The sequence below is a fragment of the Fusarium graminearum genome, chromosome 2 (assembly GCF_000240135.3).
Source record: "Fusarium graminearum PH-1 chromosome 2, whole genome shotgun sequence".
NCBI lineage: Eukaryota > Fungi > Ascomycota > Sordariomycetes > Hypocreales > Nectriaceae > Fusarium > Fusarium graminearum.
In genome coordinates this window covers 3,369,266-3,387,767 of record NC_026475.1, presented here as the reverse complement: position 1 = coordinate 3,387,767, position 18,502 = coordinate 3,369,266, and the positions used below count along the sequence as shown (strand labels likewise).

Sequence of the window (18,502 nt, the reverse complement as noted above, 5' to 3'; positions counted from 1 at the left end):
AGTCACCACTAAGACTCACAGACCTCACACTTTCTGATGTGCGAAGTGGTCCTTGGTCCTTTCACAGAAGGTCCACCGGGCGGCACCGCCAAATCAACGTCCTGGAACATCTAGAACAGGGCACCTGACATTTGAATGGAAAGATGCAATGATAAAACAACTGCGATGGTGATGTTCTGATTCTATGACCTTCCTACATTTAGATACATGTGTGGTCCATTTTCATCTACCATAGCACACAATTCGTAGCGATAGAAAAGCTATATAGTGACACATTCTTGCTCTGTTCATTCATCCCAGCATCAGTCGACGCGTCCTTCACTGCCAGTAGATGGCAATACGTCCCACATCGACTCGTGCTCGCCAACGATGATGGAGTATGCCACTCGAGCGTAATGCTCAGCGACAGGCACCAGCTGCGGGTCGATCTCATCATAGCACTCGATCAATTGGAAGAAGAGCCACGGGACATGGTGTTCCATCATTCCCCAGTGCTTGACCTCAAAGTGAGACGGGCCGCGTGCGCCCCCGGGCGGAGTTGCCTGGATCACAAAACCCATGGCTTCGATAGCTTTGATGAGCATTTCGGCAGCTTCAACAAACTCTCCATCCTGACGACAACGGATTCCAATGTACGCATAGATGCTTGCGAGTACCCAGCGAACCTGTTTGGCAGGCTTGCCACGGTACGTCTTCTCAATTCCCTTCAGTAGCTTCATGGCTTTGTCCAAGTCAAAAGGCTCGTCGCTGGGCGACTGATCCATGAAATCGTCATGAAGTTCTTTGCGTAGAACCCGCACAGCCTCAGTAGTCTTGCGTCTGTCCTTGCACAGTTCGCAGTCACACGTGAACCCCCACTTGGCCAACTTGTTCTGGACATCCTGGTATGTCTCAGAGTCACCAGTTGGGCAGTACGGAAAGGTCAGCTCAGTGCCAGCAGGAATATCTCGCGCGGCACGGACAATCTGGATGTCCCCGATGAAAGATCGTCGACAGTTGCCGACACACGAATGGTTGATTCGAGCTGCGAGAAGCCAAACACCGGCAGTGGTGAATAAGGGCCGTTCTCGGCATGATGGACTCGGGCCCACCTTGCCGCTCCAGATGATGTTCTTGCAAAAGTCTCGAGTGGTTGTCGGGGAACCGAATGAGTTGAGGGAGATGATTTTCTCTACCAGGAAGCTGCACATATCATCGTCAATAATCGTTTACACTCAGAGTTTGGTGACTGCTAAACTTACGAATCGACAACTGGAGCTCCGTCGCATTCAGAAACTGTGACCTTTTGGTACCCCCCGTCAACAAGGTCTTGAAACGCTGAGAGAGAGTCCGAATCGTGGTACAACTTCTGGACAACCTGGGGCCAGAGATTGGCAGATGCGCCAGCGGTGGCGCGCTTGGTAGTGAGGTTGATCATGTAGGTGATTTGGTCCCAAAGTCGATTCTCGTCCATGTAAGAATAGGAAAATGCCTTTTCAACGAGAAGTAGGTCGCCTGCTGACACAGACTTGGTTGTGAAAAGTCCGCGTCCACGGCCCGGGGAGTCGCGAATCTCGACAGGACGGGAGAATGTAGCGCAGTCAATCAAAGGGGGTCCGTCTTTTGCCTTGGCCTGTTCGTACATGAGTTTGAATTTGTACTTTCCCATACGTTGCTCTAGTAGTCTTGACTTGACGCGCTGCATTGTCGCCTCGGCCACCTTGCTGCCGGGAAATGCATCCAGGAGTGTTTGGATTGTCGCTTCACACTGCTCGAATTTCTGGAGGGCGTAGAGAGCATTGACATGACGAAACAAGGCTTTTTCGGAAGGCGTGTTGGGGTCGTAAGCTTGCGTGGCATCTGAAAATGCTTTGGCAGGTCGACCAATCTTCAGGTTGGTAAGTGATCGGTTGAGGTGGGCAAGTTGCTTGTCTTCGGGGGTGTCTGCCTTGGCAATAGCTTGTGAGTATCTGCCATGAATTATATTAGCCAAGCTTGCGTAAACGAGCGTTCGGGATAAGGTGACTTGCGAGAAATGGGCTTCGGCCCACTGCTTCTTGCGAAAGCTCTTGTTACCCTCCTCCCGGGAGCTGCTGCTGCTCTTGTCATTTCCGCGTACTTCACTTCTCCATTTCTCGGGGATTCTCTCATCGCCACGAAGCAAGGGAATGATGTCGCTGGGGTGATCGACTCTGAGTGAGTAATAGGCTGACTTGAGCATGACTGGTCCATTGCGATCGCTGTCGAATGACTGCTGGAAGAACGGATCCTTGACAATGCATACGGTGTGATCGACCATGGTTGCGGTGCAAGGGAACTGCTTCTCATCAGGCTGTTGAAACAGTCGGAGCAAAACAGCTGTGCCTTGCTCGTCCTCGGCGATGGTCAAAACTGCTTCGTTTCTGTCGGGAGGTGTCAAGATGTGAAGAAGAACCTTGCGTCCGCGGTGGTGAGTGTCAAGCTGCATCTCAGAAATGCTGATGGGCTCGAGATCTTTCTCCGCGATGGTACAGGGTGAGTAAGGCTCAATGACATGAGTCGTTGGGGGGATGCTTTTGGCGAATTCATCAAGGACCTTTGAATTTGGGAGTGGGTGGGCGGTGCCGAGAATCATTTCAACAAAGCCCGCGCCGGGTGTTGATGAGGGCGTGATGATGCATTTTCCCAGTAGTTTCGCCATGAACTGGGTAGTAATGTTGGACTGTGGCTGGTGATCCTTCACAAGCTGGCCCTTGTTCTTCTTGGCCTTGGCTGCGTTTTTTTCGAGTTCCTTGATCCATTCAACGATCTTCTTGTCGCCGGAGCCGTCTAGGACGTCCATGTTGGCGGTGATCTGAGGTTCCGAAGAAAGAGTTGATGTGGAAAGGCAAAGAGTGCGCGAGGTGTTGAAGGAAGATGAAAATTCAGGGTGCGGGGGTTGAACGAGAAGAAGTGGAAGGTGAAGGATCAAGTTGGGAGGGAAGGAGCGCTTCGGTGGTGATGGGCCAGGTGGCAAGGCAGCAACTGCAGCTTGAAATGAATCCGTGTTTGTAGGCAAACATCGCAGCCTTCCATTTAGCTACATCATGATTCTGTCTGAAAGCAAGTAGAAACCACCCCACTTCAGGCTTTTGTGTTTATCAGACACTCAAGACAGCATGATGGTCTTTGGGAGTGCCAATGTTAACCGACTTCTTTCGCCTGATGGACTTTGCCCTCACTTCTCACGCCAGCAATGGTAGTAGTGTAGTTATAAGATTATTATTCTGCAAAATCACTGGGAAGTAAATCACAATAGGTAATTAATAATCGCACTTCATCCTCGCAAGCGCATCGTGGCCTGATTTTCATTATGCGTTGTTCAAGTTCTGAAAGCTGGTGGTGATGTTCAACTTGATGATAGCCAACTGTCGTTATGGGCCAAGCGCCAAGTTGTTCCATCAACCATTGGCAATCGTTCAATTTGTGACTAGGAGGTGAGCATGTACTGTTTTTGTTATCAGTCACGGTCGCGAGGTAAGTGATTGCTTTTTCGGTCCCGAATGTCGCGTCTTCTGCACAATAGCCAGTCCAGCTCTTCACCTCGTCCGTCCCGCTGAATACAATGCCTTTGGTGCATCAATGCTTGGTTTGTCTTCGTGCAGCTTCCCTACCAATTCCAGCACAATTCTGGCTCCAGGACAGAGTTTGGCTGGTCGTTTCGTGAGTCCTCGCATTCCTTCTTGTCAAGATACGTGGAGACGTCATTGACGGAGATGACTCAGGTGTCTCTACTTGAGTGATAGAAACATCCCAGGCGGCGGCGCTATTTGTGTTGGTGTCATAAAAAGCATAGAGGAGCTGTCAGTGCAAGACAAGCTAAGCCTAGGTCGTCTCCATAATAGAGCTGAGATCCAATCAGTGGAGATGACCATTACTGTAATGAGCTTAGCTTAGTGGAATCAATAATGTTAAGAGCTAGGTCAATAGTGTCCCCCTATTATTTCAATGTTCATTCTAGCAATTGAAGAGAGTTTTTATAAAAACCAGTATCGTCCAATTTCACTGTACTTTGCTCATTCTAAAATACACACTTTTATCGGCTGATTTATTTCTCTGTTTGCAGGATGATTCCCAAGACGTTAGTTCTTGCTTTTATGGCTAGCTGCTTCGTATCCAGCTCCAGTGCCAGCCCTTGCAAAGCCAGTTCCGCGTCCACCGAGACATCCCTCTCAACAGAGGTGCCCACCTCCACGGCAATTCCAACAGCTATCGAGGCCACTCTCGCCATGACTGAATCGGAAAGCGACATTGAGACTTCTACTGCATCACAAGACTCTGCAACCTCTACCGTCTCGCATGAAGCCACCCCAACCTCGTTTACAAATACTGCCTCTGCGACAACTCAACCTACAGCCCCTGTCTTCGTTGATATCGATTGTTCGACAGACTCAGACTGCGTAGCAGCACTGGGGCCTGCTGCACTTGGGATTTATGGTTGTGTCGACCTGATTTGTCAACCCACTGCTGCCCCTTAACTGCAGTACGGTCATGGCAGCTGCTACAAATTTCTTGCCCTCATTTCAAGCCATTCACCGAATACGCTATCGTCATTTTTTCCACCGCGGGTGCGAATTATTAGTGTTACTAGTTGCGATTCAACCTGTTCCGCTCGACTTATTAGAACGGTTCTAGACAATATCGACTATGGCTAGATCTCACAAGAGGCACATAATTTTAATCTTATTTAATATCCTTCAGTATGTATCTACTTTTTTTCATAGTTGAATCAGTCTTAAATACAGTATGCAGCCACTTTGTATAGATGAATTTATCTGTCTCTGCAGAAGTTTAATTTAACTTCAAGAATAAAAATAACTCGCCAAATAGAAAAGGTCATATATAATGACGAGAATAATTAACCAAGATACAAATGTTCCAGGGTGGTATCTGCTGTTTGTATGTAGCTTCTCCAATGAAGATATAGCATCTGGGTTTGAGATGCCGTCTGTGGTGCTCGAGTCAGGATCCTTACTCAAATCTATAACCCCAAACTCCAGAGGGTTGTAAAATTTCCATCGAAGGCCACTAAATTGATACGCACACCTCTTAGGTTTCTGGAGATGTGCCGGAAGAAAGATAATGTGTGACTGGTCGTCCTGTATGGGCATAACGATAATATAGTCAGGTCGATGTTGGGAAGACCACTTCACCTTTGCCAAAACTCTCGGAAAGTGCGATTTCCCTAGTATCGAGTGGAATGAGCTTTTTAGAGATGATGTAGTATGCAGTTCCCACATGATAAAGAACCATGTGCTGGATATGTAACCGTAAAGGCCTGCGCTGCCCATCACCCAACAGTCTCCAATCGTAAATCTATACTGCCCAATATAAATCGAGGGGGTCCATGGCTCAAGCGATTTAAAAATTGGAAGGTATAGATACAAGGTCAAAAGAAGTCGAATGACAGTGCGGTGCTCAGGCCAATCACGGGTGTATTCCAAGCGGTCTTCCAGATCCCAGATTCCGTACCTCCTATCATCTTCATTCATCGACAGGTAGTCCAAGTGACCACTCACAGCAGCGAAAAGAGCGTTTGGGAAGAAACCGCGGTGTCGTCGATTAGCATAAACTCCTTTCCGACGGAGAAGAAAGCGACAAGCTTGGTATCTTCCGCTGAACGCCGCTGCAATCAATGCACTCCCAAATCCAAAGTTCACGCTGACAGTAGGGTCTGCTCCGACCTCAAGCAGATACTGCACTGTATCGGGTTCATACTTGGATGCCGCAGTAATTAATATGGTGGGGAAGGCTGACTGGTAGAGAACTTGATTGATATCAGCCCCGTTCTCTACAGCCCACTGCACTATGTCTTTGTAGTCGTATTCGTTTGTATCTTTGGACGTCCTGTGGGCCACGTCAGACCAAGCGAGAACGGATAGCAAAAGGTTTTCCTTGCCATCGTTGGCGTTGATATCCATGCCGGCCTGAAGAAGAAGCTCGAGTCTCTCGATCACATCATCAGACCATTCAGTATTTGTGACCGCCTCTCGGTCTTGCCACAAGCTAAGATCGATTCTCGCACCTAGGTCTAGGAGTGATCGGACGTTGGGTATGTTGTTTTGCTTCAATGCTTCCGTCAATGCCGTGCATCCTTCCACTCGTTTGTTGACGTCGGCACCCATTTCTACAAGTAAGGGGACCAGATTTTCTCGCTCATTGCTGATGGCGAGGTGCAGAAGTTGTGTTGGATCGTGTGCCTCTTTGTCAGCATCGAGCAACATGCGTACATCTTCAGCAGACGAGTGCTTAATAGCAAACTCAAGGCCGCTTCCATGAGGAGTCTGTAAACTCACATCTGCCCCTTTTTCTAAAAGCTTTTGTAGAAAGACTTTCTTGTTGTTATTGTTTGGCCACTTCAGAGCGCCCTTCAGGGGTGTATCTACTTCCAGATCTGAAATGCCACCTCGCTGCAAGAGTTGTGCCAGTGCTGAGTTCCGAGGAGTGTCATTGACATCTAAGCCAGCCTCAACAAGTGCATCGAAAGCAACCATATCATTGGCTTTAATGGCGACTTTGAAAGGCCCGAGGCAGCATCCATTAGCTGAAATATCGTTCTTGAGAAGAAATCGCCAAATATACTCATGTCGAAATTCGATGGCCAGTGCGAGTAATGATGGGCCCTCGTCAACAGCACCCTTTAGTTCCCACCTTGGTTCATTCCACCAGTTCTCTAACAAGTAGAAGATACCAAAGATAGCTGCAACTTCTAAAGACGACGACCTGGAGCGAACGGCTATGACCTGAGCTGTAACGTAGCGAGATGGTTCGTAAGCCCTGCGGTCCAACAAAGACCGACGAGAATGTTTCCAGGCCAGGAAGGCTGAGCCATCCCCGTCGATCGACCCAAAGAACTCTCTCAAGAGAGATTCTAGCTTAGTGTTTTTATTCGACCGCAAATCAGCCAGGCCAGCGTGATGAAGTGCCTCGCAAAGGATATAATCATCTAGATCATGATTCCAAGAGTATCCGTACCCGATCAAATGTCGATAGTAAGGTTCATTGGCTTCGAATTTCCTTGCTTCCGAAGGTTCTAACCCTTTGCGTCTAGTGAGCAGTCTAAGACAAGAAGTGGCAGCGTGGAAGTGAGCCTCGATGATTCCACAATGGTTGTTCTCGATGTATTCTCGTGCTGATAAGTGGCAAAAGCGCCAGACTTTCACTTCCTCATCAAAGATAAGCAAATTGCCGCCAATACCCAAAATTTCCTCTTTAGTGAGTGTTTCCACCGGCTCTGCCACATCTGTGTCTGGGTCGACTTGTAACAACCTTGACAGTTCAGACGTTCCAAGGGGCTCAAACGCGCAAAGAACCCATTTGATAGCTCTTTTGCCTTGTTGCTCTTCATGGGAAGGTCTTTGACCTATCTGTTTCCAGATAACATCGTAGGCCCCTGTGAGACCTTTGGGGGCATTTGAGATGTGTGCTTTGATGCTCGTTTCATTCCATACTGACGATTGACACAGCTGCTTCACTTGTAGTGCCGCCCATTGGAACATGCCCTGGCTCTTGTCGTGGAAGATTCCTTGAATCTGTTGCTGAAGTTCCGAGCTCAAGTTACTCCATCTTGGGTCTTGCGATAGCTCCTCGTGAACGAATGAGCTTATATCAGCTTCGTTATCGGCGGCTTGTATCTCGATGATTGGCTTGTGTTGAAAGTAGCGTCGTATATCATCGTCAGTCCGACTGGACACAAAAATGCGAATTCTGCTCTTCTCGTCCAATAGGCTTGCCATGGATCTCATGAGTTCCACTCTGGTTTCCCTTTCACACTCATCGAGGGCATCCAGAATGATGGTCGTTCTTGAGTAGTCCTCAATAAGCGTCCCGATCAAGTTTTTGCATGTCGGTATGTCAAACGTCATGCCGCTAGTTGCAAGACGATCCGGGAGGCCTTTCAGCGCCTGGTGAATCTTTCCACTTTCTGCTTGCTTAATCGGAGTTGACAGTTGGCGTAGTATGCTGCGAAGGATATCTTGAGGGTTCCTTCGATTCTCTTCATCACGTTTGCAATAGAAGTAGGCCACGGCTTCATCGTCTTCAGCATTCTCACAGCAGTAATCGACTACTTTGGAAATGAGAAAAGTCTTGCCAGAACCAGCTAAATATAGTTAGCTCTCAACAATAAACTAGGGTTGTTGACGTACGATTCCCGTACAGAACCATTATTGCTGCATCGTTCCTCTCCCATTCAATGAAGTTATCTTTCTTCAAGATCCATTCACAGGTTCCGTCAGTTCTCTTCCTCTTGACTTCCTCATGGTGGCCCCGAAACAGAATAGCAGAGATTTTTTTGAGAGCTCTCAACTTATCTTTTTCATCTATTCTCACAAGTGATTCCAGCAAACGATCTTCCAGATTTGCAATCGAGGACTTTAGCTCACTCAATAGATTGGAATACTTGTGAGAGGTATGGTGAGTAAGAATCCTTTCACAATCTTGACCGCAGTCTATGACCTGCTTGTGCTGCGCTTTTAGCTCGCGTAGAATGCCTGCCGGCTCAGATGAGTTGAATAGGGCTAAGACTTTTCGTTTCCCCTTCTTCATGATGAAAGCCGAGTAAGAATACTCAAGCGCTGCTAAAAGTGAAGAATAAAGCTTTATCAGGTTTTCGATCAAGGTGTTGACGCATCGTTGACCTAGATCTGTGCCTCCATAGGCATTTCCAATATGCATATCCTCATTCATATATACAACCTCTAGAACGTGACCAGAAAGGACAAATTGAGGCATTAATGACAGAATCTCGAAGAGACTTTCTGTGTACTCTTTCTCAGCCACAATAGCCTGTTGAAGAACTTAGACTCTGTCTGAATAAGATGTTGTTGATTGACGGGTGAATCACCTGCAGGACGAAGCGAAAAGCCGCCCATGGGAGAGCTGCATGGACAGGATCGAATGATGACGCCACATCGCCGATATCCTTGAACTTGTTGAGCCAGTGAACCATGCGCTCAAAGTACTTCCGCAAGTCCCATCTGTGACCCTTGATCTCCAAGAGGTAAGGACGACGTGCGTTCTCGAGTTCTGTCTTTTTTTGTTCCGTTCGGCTGATGAGCCAGTCGATCTGTTGTGTTGCTGTTAAGCCGGATTGTGCATCGTCTTCAATGCCCTCCAGCCAGTTTTTGACATTTTCTGGAAGTCCTTCTCGGGTTTTGACCCAGAGACTTGAGGCATCTCTCATCGTAATTTCGCGAGACTTCGGCGCTGGTCTTCTACTAGGACAAGGAGAAGCGGAGAATATTGAAAAGGAGGGAACCAACGCTAATGCCGCAGTCAGCCTTGCACTGAAAGAAGAGGAACACACCAATCACAATTCTGATATGACCGGAGGGGTTGAAAATAAATGCGTACTAACTATGACAAGAGTGTTATTGAGCTGGAATATTTAGCTATTCACCATGGGTCTGAGAATAGGTCTGAGAATCTGGTTATCTTCAATATAGTTTTAGTGGTGGTAGAAAAGTTATGTCCTGAGCCCTAAGGTGTAAAAATAAGTAGTCTAAGAAGTCTGGTCTGAGTAGTATGAGCTGACCTACTAATTTTGTCACTCATGCTTCAAGCGGCCTTAGGTGGCTCACCCTATAGCACAACACTTAGTTATCAAGTGGACTCTTTATGGGCTTTAGACTAGCTAAGCTTTGAACTAGATTCTACCTGATCTACCTGATTTAATCCTGAACGATGTGAAGCTTGCGCTGATGCAGTCTTTAGTAGTTGTTAAGTTGTACATGATTTTCGTAACCCAAAATAGTGTCTTTGTCCCTCAATCTGCAGTTTAGAGTCGCGCCCATCGCGACGGTTATGTGGATGAATTCAGATATCTAGGCCATTATAGGTATGGTTCAGCTATTAAGCTTTGACTCCGCCTTAGGATTTGAGTAACAAATCGGCATCAGGGAGACACGTGCAAGTCCAAGACTCAGTGGCAAGTTTCGCCATTGACACCCTTGCATGCTGCGGAAGGTAATCTACACGAGCTAACGACATATGGACGCGGTAAATTACCCGCCGGACCGAGCCTGAGCTGTAATTGGTGTCTTGTACGGAGCGCAAGGCCAACGAAATTGCCGATCCTAGCGCTTATGTCGACTGTTCCTTCGCAACTCAAAGCGTCAAAATAGGTCCACTCCGAGTCTTGGTCTAGCTGTAACTGTATGCTGAATGGACGGGTTACGGGGGTTGATGTCTGAAAGACAGGCTGGCTGTGTCAACTCACCGCTCACGTTCCCATGGGAGCGGAGACAGGATGGAGTGGATCAGGGGACTTTGGTGTTGGGTCTAATTAACCTCCGCGCTTCTACCAGGGGGTCACTCTGTAGAGTGGGCCATCATAAAGGCATTGTGCCCTGCTAGTATGTAGAGAGGGATTTTATTTGCTTTACATTGTTTGCTAACTGTAATTGCAATGGAGTTCTCTCTGCTGTGTCTGTTGTGTGTATTCACTCCAGTGATTGCCTCGTTCCCTCGTGGCTTTGAGTTGTAAGCTCGTACATCCCCTGTCTGATCGACGGACTACCCCTAACCAGTCGGTTCCAGCTCAAACTTTCTCATCCTGCCACGCGCAGATAATCCCACCAGCAAAGACGGCAACTGTGGCTCTAATTCTGATAACAACGCAACATGTCTCACATCCACTTTTGGTAACTGCTGCTCTGAAAAAGGCTTCTGCGGCAAGACTTCAGCATACTGCGGCGAGGGCTGCCAAAGTGGTTTTGGTACCTGTGGATCAAGTGGTGGGCAGCTTGTCAGTACCTCGGGGTCTTGTGGTGCGACTTCCTCGAGCAATATAACATGTCAAGGAAGCGAGTTTGGTAACTGCTGCTCTGAAAAGGGCTACTGCGGCAAGACTTCCACGTATTGCGGTACTGGGTAAGTGCGGTCTATTGTTTTCTGGATGGGCGCTATCGGCTCAAGTAACTCGTTGGGATGCCAACTGACATTTGAACTTGAACAGATGCCAAAGCGGGTTCGGTACTTGTGATTCAGAGGATGAGTCCTCCACGGCCACTACAGCGACTACAGCAACTCAAAAGACTTCTACCACGGCAGCAGCGTCAGCGACGAGCCTCGGTGCTATTTCTATTGATGGAAACTGCGGATCTAATTCGGACACCAACGCCATCTGTGAGGGTAGCGAGTGGGGTGATTGCTGTTCAGCTAAGGGTTTCTGCGGCAAAACCTCTGGTAAGTGAACCCGTGCCCAGAACGTACACATTATCATGCACCATCTGACTCCAATTTCAGACTATTGTGAGACGGGATGCCAATCAAAGTTCGGTTCTTGCAATTCAACTAGTTCATCGACTACCTCATCTGAAAGTTCACCGACAAGCTCACCAACAAGTTCGGATTCGACAAGTTCATCAACAAGCACAGCCTCGGCAAGCTCGATGACTGGCGCCCTTACCACCGGCGCCAAGGCTGGGATCGCGGTTGGATCTGTTATTGGCGGCATCGGCGTGATAGGTCTTATTGCTTGGCTTGTGATGAGGAGGAAGAATAAAAAGACTGCGCCATCAGCGATGGAAGTCGGCGCGGCGAAATCTCCGGAGGAGCCCAGGCATGAGCTTAAGGGGGATTATCATGCCGAGTTGGATGGAGGAAGTCGCGCTGAGTTGCCTGGTGATTTTGGAAGTTACAACAAATGACAAAGGTTGGGAAATTACGTGGCAAAGAAATTTACTAACTATATTTATCGATAACGAGCTAATACTACATTTCACTTCATATTGGTATCTTCAGTATACATCTTGGAAACGCTGGAGCATGGTCTGTGAGAAATGATGCTAATGCACATTTATCGGAGAAAGGTTTATGTTTCTCTGTCCAGGATATTATGTGAGAAATCTATTGACGATCGGGAGATTCTAACAGTCTCAATGCGTGGTTGGGATGCTTTGTTTATCATATGTCGAGGGGAAATGGTTGTTGACTACTACCCTGTAGGTATTCTGTCTGTAACTAAACTCTTGAAAAGACTGTATGGAAGGAGGCATTGATCGCCTTCAACATACAAACACGTTGTCTCCACATACTGTGTTTCCATAGGTGAATGAGTCAAGTTTATTCTCTCGACTTGTAGCATAACCCATGAGACGAGGTTCCTTTGCCTATTCAGTTCGTTCAGCCCCCGTTGCAGAAAAGAAGAGAGTGTTCTTCCGATGGAGAATACGATGTAGCCGTCCTATCCTATGGAATATGAAGATACAATGGCGAACCTCTGGCTTGGTGATCTTGTCTACCCAAGAATCATTTTATATTAATCACTCAACAAGTACATGTTCTAGAGATGGTTCCACCAGGGCCAAGTTATATATGTCCATAGTGTATGTGATAGTGATACGTTTTGGATCAAGCATTAAGTGGTCCTGATATCTGTGAGCTCGCCCGATTTAGTAAGAATTGTGAGATGCTTGACCGCTACCAAAATCCTAATATGATTTCATCATCCATGTATGTAACTGTCGTTGGCAATCCTCCAAAGTGCTTAAAGTGCTTGAAATGGTCGAGTCCTCGTACCTTTTGCAACAAAGCATCCTTGGCGACAGAGTGGCATTTAAACGGAATGGACTCGTCGAGTTTAATGATTTGATTCCAAAAGATGCGCTCCTACTACGTATGAATCCCCTAGCCGGTCAATAGTTGGACTAAGCTCACTAGATACGGCAACGAAGACGGCGAAAGAGGTCGATCATTATCATCACCACTGTACCACCCTTTCCTGCCCAGCTAGATCATTGAGTTTCTCTTGCCACGTCCACATGACAACTCGCGCCTCTCTACTCCCTGTAAAAGCGAATGTAAAGTTGAATATGCGAAACATTGGATCTGTCTCCTCTTGTCCCTGTTCAAAGGTCTTAGCTACTAAGCCTTGTTGTACGTGGTATTCCCAAGCCGCCTCCCTCTCTCTGTCCATAATTGCATCGGCAAGACTTGCAGAGATGAGACTATCCCATGCACCTTCGAATCGCGGGCGTCGAAGTAGAGTTACGGCTCGCTTGCGAGTCGACTGTTCGGTACCATTATGAGTGACTAAGAAGAGTTGGTGGGTGTAGGATACCCTGCGAGTCTTTTGGGGATCGACATTCATGATTTGTTCTGCGAGGTCGACTATAGAGGTTAACAATAGAGGGAGGCTACGTTGACGCTTCTCCAAGTCAGGCTCATCGGGGTCTTGGATAAGTAGGAGACGGTTGGTGTCATGAAAAAGGCGTAAAGGGAGAATACTGTCTGCCTCCAATTGATATGAACATCTTGGGTGTTGGTCTATCTCTTGTTGGAACATGTGGATTGCCTTTGTGATCTCGTTGAAAAATCGCGTGTACACCTCCTGTCGTGCAGCCAGAATAGACAAAACATCTAATCCAGACTTGCCAGTCTGAAGATCTCCGAGCTGTTTGGCATGCTGTTGCGAGAAAAGGACCAGTCCTGTCAACAGAGACTGGGCAGCACCGTTGGCTTGTTCAACGTGTTCTGGCCTTGGACGGGATGAGCGTGGCGCAGTATATGAGCGCCATGCGTTGAAAATTTTATTCTGCGAGAGCAAAAGGGGACTTTCAACAACGCTGCCATGGTCAAGTGAATTTAACTGCAGCTCAAGGTTCATCAGAACAGACTGTATGGGAGCAATCGATATTGGGACTGATGCAAAGGTGTTTTCTTGGAGTTGGCCCAGCTTTGAAGGGTTTACGTCATGGTCCTGAATCTCGCGAAGGAGGTTGCACCCAGCGTGGAGATGTATGCGGGTCTGGTGATGAAGACCTTTGATTGTGCATATATATGTAAATACAGTACTGACGATAAGCGCCCGCCACCGATCTGCATGTCTCGGCGACCGCGACTCAGTGAGACATTGGATGGATGAGTTGAACTGTTTCAACGAAAACAGGTTTCGCGAACCTTGGCCATTTTCTGCAAAATCCTCATGAGCTGAACCGAGACTCACAACAGCGTGCCAGATAGCCGGATCGGACAGGCAAACACGCAGAAGCTCGGCAAGCCAAAAGTCGGCGTAGAAAGAGCCGGCGAGAGATGGGCTGTGACTTCAAGGAAGTAGCTGTAGCTGCGTACTTCTTCGGGGCTTTGACGTGGTAAAACAAGTTTCAGATCGACGGTAGGGTTTGGGGAGTTGTGGCGTTGCGGTGAGGGTGATTGGGAGATGGATGAAGAGGGCTTGTGGGGAGCATAGCCATCGCATACCCGGGCTGTGGAGGTACAGCGATCACAGGCCGGCTGTTGTTCGTCGCAACGTACTTTGCGTATCCTAGGATACAACGTCAGTATACATCAGTACACTGCAGATCATTACGGAAACTGACTTGCAAGTCCTACACCCCGTTCTGGATTTGGTGTGATATGCCCGTTGTCGCGGTCGACTTGCACCGCTGGCAGCGGATCTTTCGATCAAGACCTGGACCATATCTGTTGCCAATGTCTTTTCTCTCCTACGTTAACAAGAAGAAGGGAAGAACAAGAAAAGACGGTCTGCATACTGACTTGGTAACTTCGTACTTGGGTGGCTGAGCGAGATTAAAGACTGACGTAACTTGGGGCTGAACAGTGGAGAAATAGCTTTACAAGAGTTGAAATGAGCGACCCGGCCAATCCGAGAAGGTTCACAGCTCAAGTACACGTTGATTGGCTAGATGATCATTTGTACGATTATCAGGTATTTAACAAATGCGCAAGGGTTGGCCATGAAAATGTCACGTGTAAGGCTGTTTAGAACAAAACAGCCCAACCGTTTCCCCTCATTTCGTCAAGGGTAGTTCAATCCTCTCTAGCGTCTTCTCGAAATCCTCTAGCGTCTTTGGCATCTCTATTTTGGGAGTAGTAGCTGTCAATGACATATACCAACGGGTCCGTATATCTGAGGCCTTGTTTGTTACACCAGAACCCTTTTGAACGAATCAAACAATGCAACAGCTGGTACACTGCCCTGGTATAACCATTGGTTCAACCTATACATCATTGATCTGCATTGACGCGTCTCCTATCCAGATACTCGTTGTATAAAGAAGACACCCTCACGCTCTCTCTCTGCTACAGCTATCTCAATCATCTTCCATCAACAGGTTCTACTCCAGTCCTGATCATGAAGTACTTTTCTGTTATTCTTTCCCTCATTCTGGCCCAGAAGGTGTATGCAACGCAGAGCATATGTCCTCTCCTGGGTCCAATCTTTCCACCTGTCAACGACCCACTCGAGTCCGATACTGTCTTAGACGCCATTGTACACCTCAATGCTACCTTTGAAAGTTTCGACCACAACGGCACCTTCGATAAGTTGAACACGACTTTCTATCTTCAGGCCTTTTCTACTTCAAACACCCTGTTTCAGTATGGATACGTCCCTTCTTCGATGAAGGATTTCTTAACCTCAGAAGCGATCAACGAGGATACTGTGTTTCGTATTGGCAGTGTCTCCAAGCTTTTCACCGTGTATACACTTCTCGCCGAGGTCGGAATGAAGTATATGAACGACCCTGTGACAAAGTGGATTCCCGAGCTTGCGCTTGCGGCTAAGAAGAACAAGGGTGATGTCACGCGCAGTGTTCAGTGGGATGAGATTACTATCGGCGAGCTCGCTGGACAGTTAGCCGGCATCCCTCGAGATTGTAAGTATTTATACATGACATATACAGCCCAGCTCTTCTAATCTTATGTCTAGTTGGACTCTACGATGTGGAAACCACATTTCAACTCAAAAAAGAGAATCCTGAGAAATACGGTTTACCTGCCCTAGCCAACAAGGCCAAACCGAAATGCAGCATCTCAGATCCACATCTAGAACCTTGCACCCGACAAGGTAGATTCATCTATCGCCTTCTTCAGCTGATCACTGTGACTAATATTCATTTACAGAATTTTTCGAGGGAATTACAGCTAACAACTCCTTCCCCATCACATCCAGTGGTAACACTCCCGTGTACTCCAACCTTGCATACCAAATTCTCGCCTACGCACTTGAGGGCATGACTGGAAAGTCTTTTGACGAGTCTCTTAAATCATCGCTCCTTACTCCCCTCTCTCTCAACCGTACGACCACGGAAGCACCCAAGAGCAAAGAAAACGCCATGATTCCAGAGAATGAGCAGCTCTCGTCGTGGAGTTCAAATACAGGAGATGCTAGTCCGTAAGTCTTCTTGCCCTTCTCTTCAGGTTATGTTGGACAAGGCTGAAACTCAATAGCTGTGGCGGCATGTTTTCCACGGGTGCAGATCTCACTCGTCTCGGTCAATCTATCCTCAAGTCAACAATCCTGGAACCCGCCACTACACGCTCTTGGCTCAAGCCTATCACCCATACTGCGGACCTCACAATGTCGGTCGGCATGCCTTGGGAGATCCGCCGAACTTCTGTCCCCCTCGGCAGCGGTACCCGAGTCGTCGATCTATACACCAAGAATGGTGCCCTGGGGCTTTACACTTCGATTTTCGTTCTCTCCCCAGACCACGATATTGGCTTTGTGGGGCTTTTTGCAGGACCTAGCCGTGCTGCTTTGTTGGCTCAAATGTCCGACCTCCTTGCGGAGAATTTGCTACCTGCTGCTGAGGAAGCAGCGCGCGAAACAGCCGACTCTCGGTTTGCGGGCACATTCAAGGGCCCCACGAATCAGATGACGGTCGTGATGGATGATACGCTCGTGATCCGTAACTGGACCCGCGAGGGCGTTGATGTCCTAGCGACACAAGCTGCGATGCTGTTCCCGGGGCTGGACGTGCCGATGGTTGCCAGACTGTATCCAATGGGATTGAAAGGGCAAGGGAGAATGTCCTTCAGAGCTGTCTATGAGGCCAAGAAGGGTGGCGATGCTGTAGAAGACGGGACAGAAGGCAGTGTTGGTCCTTTCAGTGGTGGTTGCTTGACGTGGGGAGGGGTTGACTCGCTGAACTATGGAAATGTTGGGTTGGATGATTTCGAGTATGAGGTTGACGAGACTGGTGAGGCAACTGGAATCACACCGAGAGTGATGAGAGAGACTCTCAAGAAGGCCAATTAAGTCAGACAGTCCTACTACCATGGACGTAGTCAGGTATCTGCTTACTTGTACCTGACCTTTTAATTAACTTGATTCCCTTACTTATGTTCTTAGACTTTATTTAGACTTTATTTAGACTTTATCTTAGACTTTAACTTAGACTTCATTTCAGATTTTATTTTAGACAATTTTACTTATCTTTCCCTTCAATTTCCTCAATTCATTTTCTATGAGAAGAATATATGTACAAGACAAATGTATTTTTATGCCTTATGGAACAACACTGAGCGCACCCAGACAGCACATGCAGGAATTAGAATGCCAAGATACGCTTGCTGATCCAAGAACTACCATTTCTCATACATAGTCTTATACAGAGCATCGCAGAACAGTGTTATGGCTCTTGACCCAGCCTCCAGGACTGCGTCCATAGCAATGAATGGGTGCGGCTGACCCTTCATCATATTGACCTCAGCCTTGACACCAGCATCAACCAGCTTCTTTGCAAACTGTTCGCCCTCTGTGCGCAGAACATCCAACTCACCAACGACGAAACATGCTGGTGGAAGTTTAGAGAAATCCCCCTTCCAGAATAGTGGGCTGGCTTCAGGATGAGACCAGTCCTCCTTGTTAGGTAGATAATGGTTACGGTACCAAAGCATCTTGGGGGCTGGAAGAGCGGGGGAATTCTGGTTCTCTTTCCATGACTCGTTGTTGGATATATCGGCTGTGTTATCCATAACTGGTACGGAAAGAAGTTGCAGGGAGAATTGCGGTGATCCTAGATCGGCAGCCCTTTGACACATGACAGCTGCGAGGTTAGCACCAGCGGATGAGCCGCCTAGATATTCTCAATTAGTTTCAACCGATGAAAACTATATGGAAGTAAGATTACCTGTTGCCAACTTCGACGTGTCTAAGCCAAGGATATCTTTCCCCTCCCCAATGACCCACAACACGGCCTCCCAGGAATCGTGCACAGCAGCGGGGAACGGGTTCTCTGGCGCGAGTCTGTAATCTACGCTGACAACGACACACTTTCCTCGAGCACATAAATGCGATGCAATAACGTTCTCAGTCTCAATCGTACCGAGAACCCATCCACCGCCGTGATAGTAAATGCATACTGGCCATCCAGCTTCTGGCTTCTCACCGTTCGGCGTAAAGCACCGAACACTGACATCAGGGCCTTGGCTTTCTCTTCGTTCGACTTTGTAATCGACTGTGCTGGCTACGGGTTGTAATGGACCACTGCCTGGAATGAGAACGCCGCTGGCTCGCGATGCTTCTATCGGTTGAAGGTGAACTTGTTGCTTGTCTATGATGTGTTTGTTATAGAATGCGGCATACTCTGGGTCTATTCGTCCAACCACTGATTCGTGGAGTGGGTATGGGGGTTGATTGCTCATGCTGTGATAATGGGTTGTGCAAGTGAATATTTTCGATGATAGAAATTGTGTTCTCAGTCTATGTCAAGCTATTGCTTTTGGTTTATCTGCAACGGAGGTTTATCTATTGCCG

General features: G+C 47.8%; 7 protein-coding genes across 7 annotated transcripts; 3 read left to right on the top strand and 4 right to left on the bottom strand.

Moving 5' to 3' along the window:
- Positions 1-302: 302 nt before the first annotated feature.
- On the bottom strand, positions 303-2,659 carry FGSG_04651 (uncharacterized protein; the record flags this gene model as incomplete). Its single annotated transcript, XM_011322617.1, has 2 exons — positions 303-1,182; positions 1,242-2,659. 2 exons carry the CDS (start codon positions 2,657-2,659, stop codon positions 303-305), a joined length of 2,298 nt encoding a protein of 765 aa, XP_011320919.1.
- A 1,405-nt stretch (positions 2,660-4,064) lies between these two features.
- On the top strand, positions 4,065-4,475 carry FGSG_04652 (uncharacterized protein; the record flags this gene model as incomplete). The annotated part of the gene is made up of 2 exons (XM_011322616.1): positions 4,065-4,078; positions 4,118-4,475. 2 exons carry the CDS (start codon positions 4,065-4,067, stop codon positions 4,473-4,475), a joined length of 372 nt encoding a protein of 123 aa, XP_011320918.1.
- A 4,295-nt stretch (positions 4,476-8,770) lies between these two features.
- FGSG_04653 (uncharacterized protein) lies at positions 8,771-9,181 on the bottom strand (the record flags this gene model as incomplete). Its single annotated transcript, XM_011322615.1, has 1 exon — positions 8,771-9,181. The coding sequence occupies one exon, from the start codon at positions 9,179-9,181 to the stop codon at positions 8,771-8,773; it is 411 nt and encodes a 136-aa protein (XP_011320917.1).
- A 1,224-nt stretch (positions 9,182-10,405) lies between these two features.
- FGSG_04654 (uncharacterized protein) lies at positions 10,406-11,648 on the top strand (the record flags this gene model as incomplete). Its single annotated transcript, XM_011322614.1, has 4 exons — positions 10,406-10,479; positions 10,537-10,869; positions 10,955-11,184; positions 11,245-11,648. 4 exons carry the CDS (start codon positions 10,406-10,408, stop codon positions 11,646-11,648), a joined length of 1,041 nt encoding a protein of 346 aa, XP_011320916.1.
- Positions 11,649-12,700: 1,052 nt separating this feature from the next.
- Positions 12,701-14,419, bottom strand: FGSG_04655 (uncharacterized protein; the record flags this gene model as incomplete). Its single annotated transcript, XM_011322613.1, has 4 exons — positions 12,701-13,588; positions 13,946-14,036; positions 14,254-14,263; positions 14,383-14,419. 4 exons carry the CDS (start codon positions 14,417-14,419, stop codon positions 12,701-12,703), a joined length of 1,026 nt encoding a protein of 341 aa, XP_011320915.1.
- Positions 14,420-15,094: 675 nt separating this feature from the next.
- FGSG_04656 (uncharacterized protein) lies at positions 15,095-17,002 on the top strand (the record flags this gene model as incomplete). The annotated part of the gene is made up of 4 exons (XM_011322612.1): positions 15,095-15,617; positions 15,671-15,808; positions 15,865-16,135; positions 16,192-17,002. The coding sequence occupies 4 exons, from the start codon at positions 15,095-15,097 to the stop codon at positions 17,000-17,002; spliced, it is 1,743 nt and encodes a 580-aa protein (XP_011320914.1).
- Positions 17,003-17,328: 326 nt separating this feature from the next.
- FGSG_04657 (uncharacterized protein) lies at positions 17,329-18,390 on the bottom strand (the record flags this gene model as incomplete). The annotated part of the gene is made up of 2 exons (XM_011322611.1): positions 17,329-17,822; positions 17,877-18,390. 2 exons carry the CDS (start codon positions 18,388-18,390, stop codon positions 17,329-17,331), a joined length of 1,008 nt encoding a protein of 335 aa, XP_011320913.1.
- Positions 18,391-18,502: the final 112 nt, after the last annotated feature.